The sequence below is a fragment of the Pipistrellus hanaki genome (genome assembly GCF_964339955.1).
Source record: "Pipistrellus hanaki genome assembly, chromosome: 7".
In the NCBI taxonomy this organism is placed as follows: domain Eukaryota; kingdom Metazoa; phylum Chordata; class Mammalia; order Chiroptera; family Vespertilionidae; genus Pipistrellus; species Pipistrellus hanaki.
In genome coordinates this window covers 6,174,760-6,188,641 of record NC_140509.1, presented here as the reverse complement: position 1 = coordinate 6,188,641, position 13,882 = coordinate 6,174,760, and the positions used below count along the sequence as shown (strand labels likewise).

The 13,882-nt window shown below is 56.1% G+C and overlaps 1 protein-coding gene across 6 annotated transcripts in view; it reads right to left on the bottom strand.

The window, feature by feature from the left end:
• Positions 1–874: 874 nt before the first annotated feature.
• Positions 875–13,882, bottom strand: part of ZNF76 (zinc finger protein 76) — a 36,182-nt gene continuing 23,174 nt past the window's right edge. For 3 of the 6 annotated variants that reach the window (XM_084890030.1, XM_084890029.1, XM_084890031.1), the window contains exons 3-14: positions 10,319–10,399; positions 10,158–10,235; positions 8,413–8,612; positions 6,176–6,292; positions 5,767–5,842; positions 5,067–5,192; positions 4,798–4,977; positions 3,860–4,093; positions 3,603–3,766; positions 2,799–2,963; positions 2,208–2,321; positions 875–1,693 (exon numbers count right to left, since the gene is read on the bottom strand). In XM_084890030.1, the coding sequence (XP_084746156.1) occupies positions 1,589–1,693; positions 2,208–2,321; positions 2,799–2,963; positions 3,603–3,766; positions 3,860–4,093; positions 4,798–4,977; positions 5,067–5,192; positions 5,767–5,842; positions 6,176–6,292; positions 8,413–8,612; positions 10,158–10,235; positions 10,319–10,399 (1,640 nt within the window). In that variant the 3' untranslated portion in view covers positions 875–1,588. Of the gene's footprint in view, positions 1,694–2,207; positions 2,322–2,798; positions 2,964–3,602; positions 4,094–4,797; positions 4,978–5,066; positions 5,193–5,766; positions 5,843–6,175; positions 6,293–8,412; positions 8,613–10,157; positions 10,236–10,318; positions 10,400–13,882 lie in introns of all 6 variants that reach the window. The other 3 variants (XM_084890027.1, XM_084890026.1, XM_084890028.1) reach the window with 1 other exon arrangement.

Genomic DNA, 13,882 nt, shown 5'->3' with positions numbered 1-13,882 from the left:
GCACTCCGAGCATTGCCCACCCGGGCCCCTGGCCCTGAAGACCGGGCTGTCTGTGAAGCACACAGGGAGGGGGAGCAGAGGCTTGGGTTCAGGGCTTCACAGCAGTGCTTCCAGTTGTTTGAGATCCAGTGCCCACCCTCCTGCCAGGAACAGGGATCATGGATGTTGAAGGTGCCAACGTAGGCATTTGAGAAATCGCCTCGCTGGGCACGGGCCCCCTGCCTCCACGGAGCTGGGTAAAGGGGACCTTGCTAGGCATCCGCGGAGAGGACACGTGGGCGGGGGAGAGGGTGCCATTCCTGGGTGGTAGGAGGTGGTTTGGGGCACCTCCAATCCCTGCAATGTTCCTAGGCAAAGATTCTTTCCATCAAATCTCTTCTCCTGCACCCCTTCCCTCCCATCAGGGCTGGTTTGGTCCTACCAGCTTTTGGTAGGGTCTGACTGTGGTTTTGGAATTCCAGACATGGCTCCAGACACCTAGGTGGGCACCCTCAGAGCTGGGTATCAGAGCGAGGGCTTCAGCACCAGAGACCCCCAGTAACCCGAGCAAAGGTCCCTCTGCCCCCTCCAACGCGGGGCTTTGTCCACCTGGAGCAGCTGACTGGGTCTGGAGCGCTCTATGTAACCAAGGGTAAGAGATCCACCAGAAGCTGGAAGCAGTGGTCGCACTGGTCCTGCCTGACCACCCTGAAGCCACCGGGTCGGCTGTGGGCAGGAAGCCACTGGCAGCTGCGCAGGGCTTCTCTCCCACCTGTGCCCCTGGTGGGGCAGCCCCACCATCCAGCACAAGGCTCAGCGATGCAGAGCTAAGTGCCTGATTTGACCAGCCCCGTCACCAGGACTCAAAGCTGAAAGAAATGAAGGGACCCAGATGGAAACTTGAAACTTTTTATTAAATACTCATTCACCCATTTGCCACCACTGCTCACAGCAGGAAAAAATTTATCAAAATGCAATTTAGAAAATTAAACCCAATCCCCAGTATGTACAGGCTGTTCCTTGCCTCTCTACCAGAGGTTGAGGGGCAGATGGGGGTGGGGGGATGGTCGGGCACCTTTTCTCCAGCCACAGGCCCCTGAGCAATTCTGACTGCAGCAGCAGGAAGTACCCCGCTGCCAGGTGACCAGGCATCTCGCTGGCCTCTGGGGAGGTGGTTATTGCTGGGAGGGGTGGGGCTGGGACTGTTCTGTTCCTACTGGGCTGAGGCCCTGTCTGCCTCTCTCCTGGTGGACAGCGACCAGTCGGAGTGACCAATCCCCACAGAAGCCCCAATTGCCACCTGAGAAGGGGAGTGGGAGGGCAGGCAGGGTGCTCTCTGGAGGGAGGACAGTGGGTGCCCAGCTGATTTTGAGGGTAGGACGCCCCCGTGCAGCCTGCTGACCACGCTTGTCCTTAGCTCCCGAGGCTGACACGCTCCCCTGATTCCGGCCGTCCAGCCCTCCTCGGGGCAGGGCTCCCATCATTTCCCTGCTGACTTCTCACCCCAGAGACCTACGGGGCCACCTCCCCGTCAGCCCGCCCGCGCCTGTGGAGGCCGGAGGGCTCTGCGGCACGGTGCTCCTCCGTGTTCGGGACCAGCCCTCCCGGCTCAGCAGCCGCTCCCTGTCTCCGTGGCCTCCATGGTCACAGCCCCTTGCTGCATGGCAGCAGTGGCCACGCTGATGGCCTCCTCCAAGGTCTGCTGCTCCTCCAGCTGCGGAGAAAGAAGGGGAGAGTGAGACCCTCTTCTAGGTTTGAAGGGTGGTGGCATGTGACCCACTTTTTGGATTCCCTCCATCCCAGTGCCACACACTGAGCACTTAGTGGAGCCCCGTTAACAGGAGGCTCACTGGTGAAGAGTTAGGCTAGGTATGGCCAGGGAGCCACAGGATGGTCCAGGCCAGAGACGGGCTTGCTCACAGAAGGGAGTGACTGGCTGGAGAGCCTCCTTCTTTTCCTGGTGCAGAAATAAAGCTCGGAGGAAACGAAGGGCTTAGACCACCAGGGAGACGGCCACTGAAGTTACCGTGAAGGCTGGGAGGGGCTGCTCCACTCTGCCTCAGTCAAAAAAGGGCCGAGACAGGTATGTGCATTTAGGAAGAAAGGGATTTGTCCTCTGAAGTGAGCTCCTTTTGAGCCAAATGCCCTTCTCCTCAAGATCTCCATCTAACTCCTCGCCCCCCTGGCTCCTTTCTCTGGCGGCGGGATCCTCCCACATCTCTACCCACCTGCACAGCAATGTGCGTTCCGTTGGCTGTGGCCAACAGCGCCACCTGTTGATGATGAAGGGACGCTACACTCGAGTCATCGGTCACCACAGCCCCAGAGGTAATGATTGTAACCTGAAATACAGATGAAAGAGGTTTTCCAACTCACCTACATTACTCCCTCTTCCCCTAGTCCAAACAAACCCCTCCAATAAGATGGCTGGAAAAACCCTGAAGAGAATGGATCAAATCACTGGGGATCAGCTTGGGGGTCAGAGCTAATTGACGCTTGTTTTTCTCTAGATTAATTTAGGGATTTTGAGTGATAGGACAAAGCTGTAAAAGGCCCCAGCGATCATTTAACTCCCTAATTTGAAATGGGGGGGGGGGGACACATAAAAAAGGACTTGCCTGTGGTAGCAAACAAATAAGGGGTAGATTTGAGATTTCAAACTGCTTCTCAACAGGGAATGGCTGTGGGAATGCCCTTTTTATGGGGGAATCTTGGGCCTCATAAGGAAGCTTGGCTAGTTTAGCCTGCACTTAAATGTCCACCCAGTGAAAAGGAAGGACAAGGGAACAGGAAGCCCCAAGCAAACTGCCTGGTCGTACGGGCTGCATCTGGGAGCCATCGGCGCGGACCATGGTGACTGTATGTGTGCCAGACGTGGCCAGGCTGTCGTCGGGACTGGGGATGGTGAGGGTGGTGCTGCTGTGCTGGGTCACCATGCTGATGGCACTGCCCAGGGCCTGCAGGTCTTCCGGGGACAGGCTGACCTGCCAACAGGAAGGAGGAGGGTGAGCCGGAAGTGCAGAGGTGGGCTGTCTGGAAGCCCCTGGGAGGATGTATCCTTCCCTCCCGAGCAAGGTTAACTTATCGGCAATCTAGGAGACCGGCTGTAGTCAGAGGTGGTCAGGGACAAGCAATAAAACAGGTCCTGGCTTACAGAGGCTACACTGGGCCACTCCGCTGACCGCTTCTATCACCACCACTTTGCTGCAGGGTTCTGTTCCATGCAACTCGGGGTCTCACCTAATTCATCCTTATGCCAACTCCCACAGGCACAGTGCACTTGGCAGTGAGGGTGCTGACAAGGCTCAGGCTTACTGCTGGCTAGAACGCCACCCCGGGCTCTGGCCTCCACACCAGCGTGTCCTCTGGAGGAGGACATCCAAATGTCTCTTTCAAGTGGCCAGGACCTGCCAGCCTCCTGGTAAGGAGGGCAACTAACTGCCCCAGAAGCCCCAGAGACCTGCCGGAAGCACGAGGAGAGGCTGCCTCCGCTCACTGACAGCCACGGCCAGAGAGGAACTGGGTAGAGCTGGGGCTGTCAGAACTCCCAGGCTCCCCAGAGAAAGAGGGAGAAGGTACTAGCTAGAGTGCCCCCATCCCTACCCCCACCCCCAGGCCGGTACCTGCTGGGCACCATCCTGAGTGATCAAAGCCACCTGGGGGGCCCCGTTCTCCTCAGTCACCATAGCCACTTGGGCTGGGATGTCATCACCCTCTTCTTTCACCTCCGAAAGGTAAGCAACGCGAGGCCGTTTGGGTGGTGGGCTCTCCTCGGCTGCAGAGGCGGCTGGGAGAGGAGAGCCCAGCTGACACCTGCCACCGGAGGGCCGACGGGAGGCCTGGCTCGTCCCCACTCTCACCTCCGGCCCGTGCCCCTCACCCTCGAGCTGCTGCTGCTCATAGAGGGCCTGCTCGCTCTCCTCGGTGGCCTCCAGCTCGCCATGGGCGCTGCGCTTGTGCATGGCCAGGGTGGAGGTCTGCCGGTAGGTCTTGCCGCAGGTGCTGCAGGTGTAGGGCTTGCAGTGTGTGTGCACCACGTGGTGCTTATACAGGCTCGAGTACTCGGTGAAGCGCTTCCCACAGCCTGGCACCGTGCAAACGTATGGCTTCTCCCCTGGGGACACTGGGCTGTGAGGGGGCGGGAACTGGGGCTGGCAAGGGGAAATCTAAGGGGACAGGGTGGGGGGTGGGGCTGGTGAAGGGAGTGCCAGAGAGAGGGGGAGGGACTAAGACCTGGAACTCTAAGTGGACGGACTTGGGGAAGATGGCCAGTGGAACAGAGGGGACATGAGTGTGGGACTGCCGGAGACAAGTGGAGAGAAAATGGGGGGCTGGGCAAAGCTGGGGCTAATGAAGGGGCTGGAGGGGAGCACTGGGGGCTTGTAAGGCTGAGGATCATGCACAGAAGAAGCAGTGGATGGAGAGGATGACTGTCGTGTCAGGTGCAATGCAGAGTGAGGGGACCGGAGGTTGGACGAGGAACGTGACACTGGGAGGGCGAGGATACACCAGAGTCTCCAGGACAGTGGATGAGGCGGGAGCTAAAGGGGACATTTCCCTCTGCCGTTCCCCATCATGCCTGACCCTGGCCTTTCACTGGGTGCTCAGCTGGAGGGAGAATTCAGTGGAGAGAGGTGGCAGGGAGCTGGGAGGGCAGGCAGTACCTGTCAGATTGCACAGTGCAAGTGAAACGGTGGTTCCGAGGACATGGCCGGAACCGCAGAACCCCCTCAGCCCGCCCACAGACCAGCCTGGACTGGCCAGAGCCTACAGTTAGGGCGGGGCCTCGGAGGGCGTCCTGCATGCCAGCTGGCCCACCTGTGTGGATGCGCACGTGATTCTTGTAGTTGGTGGCGCTGGTGAAGCCGCGGCCACAGTGGGGCTCGGGGCAGGTGTAGGGCCGCTCGCCCGTGTGGGTGCGCACATGTACCTTGCGGATATTGGACGTGGTGAAGGAGCGGCCGCAGCCCTCGAAGGGGCACCGGAACGGGCGTTCGCCTACGGAGGGGGTGAGGGCGGGTGCGGCTCAGGAAGGGCGTCATGCTGGGCACGTGGCCAGGACAGCACCGGGCTCCAGATCCGCCTACCAGTGTGGGTCCGGACGTGCTTCTGCAGGTCTCCCGAGGTCTTGAAGGCCTTGCTGCACAGCTCCTCTGGGCACTTGTATGGCTTCTCCCCAGTGTGGGTGCGCACGTGACTCTTCAGCCCGTAGCCTGCCGCAGGCGGGAGGGAGGGGTGAGGAGAACGCTCCGGGGGGCCTCATCCCCCACCACCTCACTGCCCATCTCACGGCTCTCCACCCAAGAGGTGCTCTGGGAGGCTCCAGACCGCCCCTGGCCCCCGGAGCCTGCGTCTGCCTCTCTACCACCCTGCCTGGCCAGGCGAGGAGAGCTGGGAGCCCGCTCTGCCTCCTGCCCTCTCCAGGGGGCAGGCCCGTGCCAGACCAGAGTGAGAGGGAACCTAGGGAGCCCTGGGCTAAGGCTCTGGATTCAGAGAAAAAGTGACGCCCAGAGATGCAGTGGCCAACCCAACAGCCCACAGTGGTCAGTGCCAGAGCTACACAAAAAGCAGGGTCTCTGCCCACCACCCAGGCTCCTTCCGCTTAAAGAAAGCCTGTGCCACTTGCTTCTGAAACAGCTTCCTCCCGAGCCAGCCCTGCGAGTCAGGGGCTCCGAGAGCAGTCTCTCCAGGAAGGAGGAGCCAGGCCCCTAGGGGAGTCCCCAGGGCTGATCTGGAACCTCCGCCGCCAACCAGAAGCAGCCCCCTCAGCCTCCGCCAGGCCGTTACCTGTGGCGAAGGCCTTCCCGCAGCCGGGGAAGTCACACCTGTACGGACGGTCACCTGTATGCGCTCTCTCATGCACCTGTCAGGACAAGCGATCAGACCATTCAGAGGGACATACAAGGATGTAAATGGGCTCTTCAATGCTTTTTAGGGCCCAGAGTATCAGCATCAGTCACCCCCTTTTCTTTGCTTCCTTTTCAACCGAGAGGCTCCCTCCTCCAGGTAGCCTTCCCTCTCTCTCTTCCTGCTCTTTATGGGTCACAGCCCCCACCCCGTGCGGACATTTCTGTGTCCTCATCTCTTCCTCCAGTAGGCAGTGAGTGACTTGAGAGCAGGGCCCCAGGCAGAGCGGGCAGTGGAAGTGCAGGCTGGCGGGAGATGGGAAGGCTGAAGGCTGTCTGTGGCACCTTACCTTTAAGTGATGAGCAGTGGTGTACAGGCGCCCGCAGCCCTTGTAGCCACAGCGGAATGCTCTGTCCCCAACCTGCTGCCCTTTGCCATTAGGGGGGGCCTGGCTGTCGTGCAGAACCTGAGGAAAAATTGTGGGTCCCAACATGTATTCTCCTCAATGAAAGGAGGAAAGGGGTGGGACCCAGGGCCCACCTGGGGCAGCTTAGGACCCAATAGGCAGGGTTAAACTGCTAGGGGGCAAAGGGCAACCTGGGGTGACAGGCCCAGGCAGAGGGAACAGACACCCTAGGGAGAAACAGGCTGGTGTGGGGTCCCCACCCTCTAATGGGTGGATGCATGTCACAGGCTGTGACAGCCAAGAAACGGTGCCCGAGCCGGCTGGCTAAGGTGGGGAGGGGTGGTCTGAGCGGCCACACTTGAGCTGGGCTGGGAGCCAGTGACCCCCTTCTGACCACACACAGCCGGGAGGCCGCAACTCCGCACACCTCTCCTGCCGGGAGGGGCCCATGGTCCCCGTGGGACACCTGTGCTCAGGGGCATTAACCGGGGCTGCTGTGGGGATGAGCCCCCCTGGGTTCAGCAGAGTGAGGGCCACAGGCACACTGCAGCACAGGGCGGGGACCCGCAGCGCCCCCCAGCAGCAGCTCCAACCACCGCACCAGCCAACTGGCCAGGCCCCTTCCACCCCTCCTGGGCGCAGTGCCAGACAGCTATTCCCACCGGCCTCTCGTTTCAGGGAGCTCACTGCTCTCCGGGGAAGGGTCCTGCTGAGACTGTCCCTTTGTTTTGGGACAGCGGTCGGCAAACTGCGGCTCACGAGCCACATGTGGCTCTTTGGCCCCTTGATGTGGCTCTTCCACAAAATACCACGGCCTGGGCAAGTCTATTTTGAAGTGGCATTAGAAGAAGTTTAAGTTTAAAAAATTTGGCTCTCAAAAGAAATTTTAATCGTTATCCTGTTGATATTTGGCTCTGTTGACTAATGAGTTTGCTGACCACTGTTCTGGGACATTGGCCTTCTAGGAGCTCCTGACACTGAACTCCGGAAGTCAGGTGGGTGGGGAATCAAGAGGTGAGGTCAAATTCATGGCAAGGTCTGTCGATCAGTTCCAGGTGAGGGGTCAGGTGGCTGACAAAGTTTCACAGACAGTTCAGAAGCTGGTGGTTGGCGGGGAGGGTCACAGGTGGTCAGGCCTGCACAGCAAGCTCTGGAATCTCACTCCCATGTTTCAACAGCCCTAGGGTGATCGAGGGAATCAAAGAACTTCCAGCTGGAAGTGACCTCTGAGGTCATCTGGCCCCAACTCATCAAATTACAGAGGAGCAAGCTGAGGGATGGGAGGAGGGGGACTACCCACGGTCCAACAGGGTGGAGGCAGAGCCAGCACAAACCTCAGGACTCAAGACTTAAAGCCCAGCTGTCTCCCACAGCAAGTCTCAAACTGGCTCCTAAAATACACTCCGGGACCGGGCGGGGTGGGCTCAGCCCGGCGGCCACTGTAAAGCTGTGCTCCATTTTGGGAAGACATAGGGTTTTCTGCTCTCTATGATGCAGCCACACTAGGTTCACTATAAAAGCAACCCCCATCTCCGGGGGAAGCTAGTGCTCCAGGAAGCCCCTACGCATCTTGCTGAGGCTCCGTAGCTCATGCCGGCAGGGAGCACCTGGCAGGGACGCTCACAGGTCTCTGCACCACTTCCCTGCGGGCAGGGCCCTGGCTCCAGCACAGACAGCTGCGACTGACGGATGTCTGAGGAGCCGGGATCCTTTTCCGTTGCGGCTGAGCTACTGTGCGGGCCTTGTGTTCCAAGAATCCCAGCTGCTCTGTTGCATCTGCCCCGTCACTGCCTCCTGAGGTCATTTCCCCAAATGACTAAATGAGTCACTGGGAAGAAATACAAACAAGAACATCTGACCTCAGTAGACTGGAAAAACTAATAAAAGTCACTGGCAAGGGCTTCCGGGCAGCCAAAGCGAAGCCAGGACTACGGATGTCACTGCTGCTCACAGCTGCCTCCCCTCGCAGAGGCAGCACAGACAGGGTGAGTGTAAACAGCTGTCGGCAGGCCCGGCTGGGCTGGATGCACGTCCTGGATGAGGATGTGAAGAGCCACGAGTGGGGTGCGGGCTGAGGGAGTGGCCAGGCCATGCCCAGCACTGGCGGTCTTGTCCGCTAAAGCGGTGGCAGTTTGGGCAGGGCCAGGAGAGCTGGTGGCGGTGAGGCTCGGCGAGCTCACCTTGCTGGCGTACTGCTCCAGGGCCACCACCGTGTCCGCGCTGAAGCCCTCGTCGTCCTCGGCGGCCAGGTCCTCCAAGCCCACCTCCGTCTGCACGGCCAGGATGGTGCTGTCTGCCGGCACAGCCGCTGGGTGGTGAATGTAGGCAGTGGAGCCATCCTCCAGCTGGACGGCCTCCAGGGAGCTGGGGTCATAGCCCTCTGTGGGGACAGGCACTTAGGAGAGGTACTGGGCCAAGGAGGGTCTCAGCATCGTCTCTCCTGGTCTGTCTCCTGGGGGCTGCCTCTCCTAAGGCCAAGGCCTCCCATGCAGCACTCGCTGGAAACTCACAAGCTCCTTGAGAACCCGAGGGACCGTCATCATCTCCACCTAGGTGACCACCAGAGCTTCCCACCTGGTGCCCCTCCCCCCTCTACTTCCCTCCAGACAGACGGCATCTGGGGGGATCTTCGCAGGACACAAATGTGGTCATGTGACCCAAGGACCCAAACAGCTCAGCTGCTTCTCACCGGTCTCAGGATAAAGACCAAAACGCTTCTCCTGACACGCCCCTGCCTCTGTTTGGTGTCATCTTTTCATCTTACTGATTCTGCCCTCACCCCCAGTACTCTGACTTCTAGCCATTTCTGAAATATGTAATTCTCTCTCCCATTGCTGGGCCAACGAAGGGTGTTCCTCTGACCTGAGTACTGAACTCCCCCTGCCGCCCTTTCTGCCCTAGCTGAGTCCACTCTTTCTTCGGCTCCCAGCCAAGTGTCACTCCCCGGGGAGACCCTCCCCAAGCCTGGCCTCTGCCTGTGATGACCGCTCATCAGTGATGATTTGCAACCCTTCTGTTCCCCTCGCTGGACTCCGGGGAAGCTGGGACTGTCAGACTTTGTTCTCTCTGGTACATTCCACACGTAGCAATGCCAGGCACACACACGCAGTCACTCAAGAAACTACTTGTAGATGGAATTGCTATTGTTCAGTACCTTAGGAGCTTTATTCTATTTTTTGTTGTTTATTTCTTGTTAATCCTCATCTAAGGATATTTTCTTCCTTTGCTTTTCAGTTAGAGTGGAAGGGAAGGAGGGAGGGGGGAGAGAGAAACCCAGGTACGTGCCTTTTACCGGGAATTGAACCAATGACCCTTCGGTGTGCAGGCCAATGCTCTAACCACTAAGCATCACTGGCTAGGGCAGGAGCTTTCTTTTTTTTTTTTTTTTAATATATTTTTATTGATTTTTTTACAGAGAGGAAGAGAGAGAGATAGAGAGTTAGAAACATCGATGAGAGAGAATCATTGCTCAGTTGCCTCTTGCACATCCCCCACTGGGGATGTGCTTACAACCAAGGTACATGCCCCTGACTGGAAGTGAACCTGGGACCTTTCAGTCCACAGGCCAACGCTCTATCTACTGAGCCAAACCAGTTTTGGCAGGAGCTTTATTCTTATAAATATAAGTGTTTTGCTCCTGGTCTTGGATGACATCCTTAGGTCCTATTTAAAGCCCTAAGGTTGGTGTGGTGCTAGAGCCACAGCTGCCATCAAGACTCATGCTATTGACCCCCAAGGCCCCACCTCCCGGGGACCGGAACAACTAACTGCTCCTGTGGTGCGCACAGGAGAAGGCAGTTGAGACTGCTAATCCAGGGGAGCTCAGGACCACGCTCCATGGCTATGCCCCGCCTCCCAGGGCATGCCACTCCACACCCCACCCTGTCCCCCTTCCTTCCCGCGGCCATGATGCCTGTGGCCCCACCTTTGGGTGTGCGGTGTATGTAGGCCATGCTGCCGTCTTCCAGCTGCACAGGCTGTCCATCCTCAAAGGAAAGAGGCTCTGTAATGAGAGCAATGCCTGCCTTTCTCTGGAGCTCGGCGCCAGGGAGGGCTCCTCGGTGGGGGCTGCCTGCCCTCCCTCACCTTTCTGCACTGTCACTTGGTGGATGTACGCGGTGGTGCCGTCCTCGAGCTGGATCACTTGTCCTTCAAGCAGCTTCTCTCCTGTGGAGACGGAAATGGTGAGAAGTGGGCCAGGCCCAGGAAGGGGCTGAAGACACCTGCCTGTTTTTAGCCCTGAGGAGCCCCTCAGACCCCCACAGGGGCAGCTGCTGCATCTATTACTCTATACAGCTAGCAAAGTGGGGACTCCAGCCTAACAGCCGCTGCTGAGACTGAACGAACTGAAGAACAAAGGAGGCCCTGAGACCTAGAAAGGACCCATGGGTCAAAAGTCAGATATGGCTCACAATAACCAAATCAAAACACATTCCCTACCTCCCTGTGCCAGTGAGCCAAGGCCTAGGCCCCCGGCAGACAGTGTGGCTTACAGCTAGCAGCAACGGGCTCTGGAACCAGCCCAGGCCTCCTGCGATGGCCTTTCAGCTCTAGCTCTTACTAGCTGTGTGCAATTTACTTAACCTTTCTGTGGTTCAGCTTCTTCTTCTTAAAACGATTAAAAATTGTCTTGATTGGGTTGCTATGAGGGTTAAATGAGTTAATGAATATAAAACACTCAGAACAGTCCCTGGGATGTGGCCAGCCCTCAATAAACCTTGGTTTTGTGATTTTACAATAATTCCAATCTGTACATTAGAAGAAACACACAGAGCAGTTGGGAGCAACATGAATGTGAGTGACTACTGTGCCCCCACACGTCCACGGTCTTGCTCCACCGCCAGGGTGGACAAGGTCTCCTCCACGGACCTCTGCCATCTTCACTGCAGTTGTCCAATAAAAAACCGACTCGCCTAAAGCAACAAAAAGCACTCTAAAAATTAATAAGACTACAGAGTGCCACAATATTATCTTTCTTTTATCTCAGATTCTTACTGGAAAGCCCTTCAAAGGGCAAAAGATTCTTAGAGTTCTGTGCCCAGTGAGTGTGAAGGAGGGAATGGGAAAGGAGAAGAGAAAAAGGAGACAGAAGCACTAATGACAAATGGCTTGTTCATTCCTTTCCTTGAAGTTACGGGTTTAGGAAGTTGGCTCTTATGGGGGACAGGCAATGCTTTTGGCCCAGCTCCTGCTGATGTCTCTTCCTCCGAGGAATTCCCCAACTTGTCCCCAAACCGAGTCCTCTGGGTCCGTAGTTAACAGCTCCACAACCCAGCCGAGGCCGGGCGGAGGGGAGAGGGGAAAGGGAGCCCCGCCCAGCCTGTCCCTTCACGTGAGCAGGGGCCTCTGCTCTGTCCTGGCGGGCGCCACGCTGGGCTCTGAAAGGACCAGCAGAGATTCCGCTAGCGAACTGGGCATCGCCTCACGGCAGAAAACAAAAGGCTGAGAGAGTTATTTAAGAAAAAGACTTTCTTTTTAATGTACAGCTATCAATATTTTATTTACACTCCTATATTTCTCCTATCACCCTTTAAAGTAAATATATACTGAATACACTACATATATTTTACTAGTGTTCATTTAACCTATGTTATTCACTTTTTTATTTAAAATATACTTTGAAATGTGTAATAATGACTGAGAAAAACATTTAAACATATTTTTATTGATTTCAGAGGAAGAGAGAGGGAGAGATGGTTAGAAACATCAATGTTGAGAGAGAAACACTGATTGGCTGCCTCCTGCGCACCCCGTTCTGGGGATCAAGCCTGCAACCCGGGCATATGCCCTTGACTGGTATCGAACCCGGGACCATTCAGTCCACAGGCTGACGCTCTATACACAGAGCCAAACGAGCTAGGGCGGCTGAGAAAAACTTTAACCTAGAATTTCCTCTCACAACCAGAGGCTGCGATGGGGAGGGGAGAAGAGCTGGCTGACGGGCCTCCCAGCCCGTCACAGAGGGGCCGCACATTCCTGTCGTCGGAGCGGTCCAGTGCATTTACTCACAGCACGCTCTTCCACTCTCAGGAGAGTAGGGTTTGAATGACATGCTTTATGCTTACTCTAATTTCATAAAATTTCAGGGCTTCCTGCACATTCCGGGGCCCAGACACAGCTGCCTGCTGACAGACGAACGTGCCCGTCAAGGGCTTCAGAGGAGCTCACCAGAGGCGCCCTCTGAGACAGTGTGGCTCTGCATGGGGAGGCCAGCTCTCCCCTCTGCAGTGTGAATCTGCTGTGTGTGAGCGTGTGCATGTGTGCAAGTACAACCTGCAGCACCTTGGAGGAGGCAGAGAACAGAGCCAGGAAGAGTGATGAGAGAGAGATATAAACAGGACGTGGGGGAGGCAAAGAGACCCAGATTCAAGAAGGAAAGAGATAAGAAAGTGTGGCTTTCTTAGGCCAAATACAGTCACTTGCTTTTACTTATTCATTCAACCATTAAGAATTCGTAGCAGAAGAATGAGGCATGGGCGATAACTGGGTCCGTGCAGAAAAAACACGCCCAGTCTACACAGTTCCTGGTGCTTCCACCGCGGGGACGGCAGCAGTGGGCAGCAACCGCGATGGGAAGTCTGCAAACACAGGGTTTCCAGATTCAAAAGGATTCTAGAGAGGTTCCATGTTCAAGAAAACTAAGCCAGCCCCACACATCCTAGGTCTCGATAAGAAACCTGTTGAGAAGGCACCCACTCGTTCTCATACGGAAAGAGCTTACTGATGAGATTAAGGGGTCTCTGTCATCATCAAGAAGCAAACAATTAAAATGAAAGCAACAAACAAATTGTCTGTAAGTTTTGGAACCGAAATACATTTGACATCGTGCTGCAGTGAGGGAGTGCGATGTTGAGGAGATGATGCAGTTGTGAGGACCCAGAACAGGAAGATAAAGACGAGGCAGGAGACAGGCTTTGCCGGCGCTGTCCGAGGGAGACGAGGTGCCACCTGGCGTGTCTGAGGCCGGAAGGAGCCTGTGGAGAGGGAAGTGTCCCTGGCCGAGGCCTAACCCTTCAACTACACTCTGTCCCGAAGCCACCCTCACCTTGATCCTAGGGAATCTGAATTTCAGGTAAATCTGAATTTCAAACATATAATGAATTTTTTTTAGTAGTTAGTGTTTTTATTTTAGTATTTTTAGCATTTAGTTCCATGCTTACACATGTCTATCCCATGTAATATTTGGGACAGACTTATATTACAAAATTATTTATTGTTTCTTCTGAAATTCAGACTTAACTGTGTGCCGTGTATTTTTGTTTCTGGCGACACCGGTGGGTCTATCTTGGGTCTCCCTCTTGGGACCCGGAAGAGAATCTTGTGCATGGCAGTTGCTCAGTAGATAGTTTGAGTGCTTAAACTTGCTGGAAAGTCTGAGCAACTGCATAGGGAGTATTTGAAAAGCAGGAAGTCAAAATCAGCACTGTGTTCATCTATTCCAGGAGGAGTTACAAACTACTCACCACACATAAGGAATTCTGCTTTCAGAGGTCTTGGCTCCTACGCTGGTCTGGCCTGATTTTCTAGCTGCTTAGATGGCGTTTTATTGGAAAGAGTTACCTCAAGAGATTCTCACGCAGAGCAAGTTGTGGCAAGTGGGTGGGAGGCAGGGGAGACTCATGGAAGGGGACGCTCCTCTCCAGAAGCTGG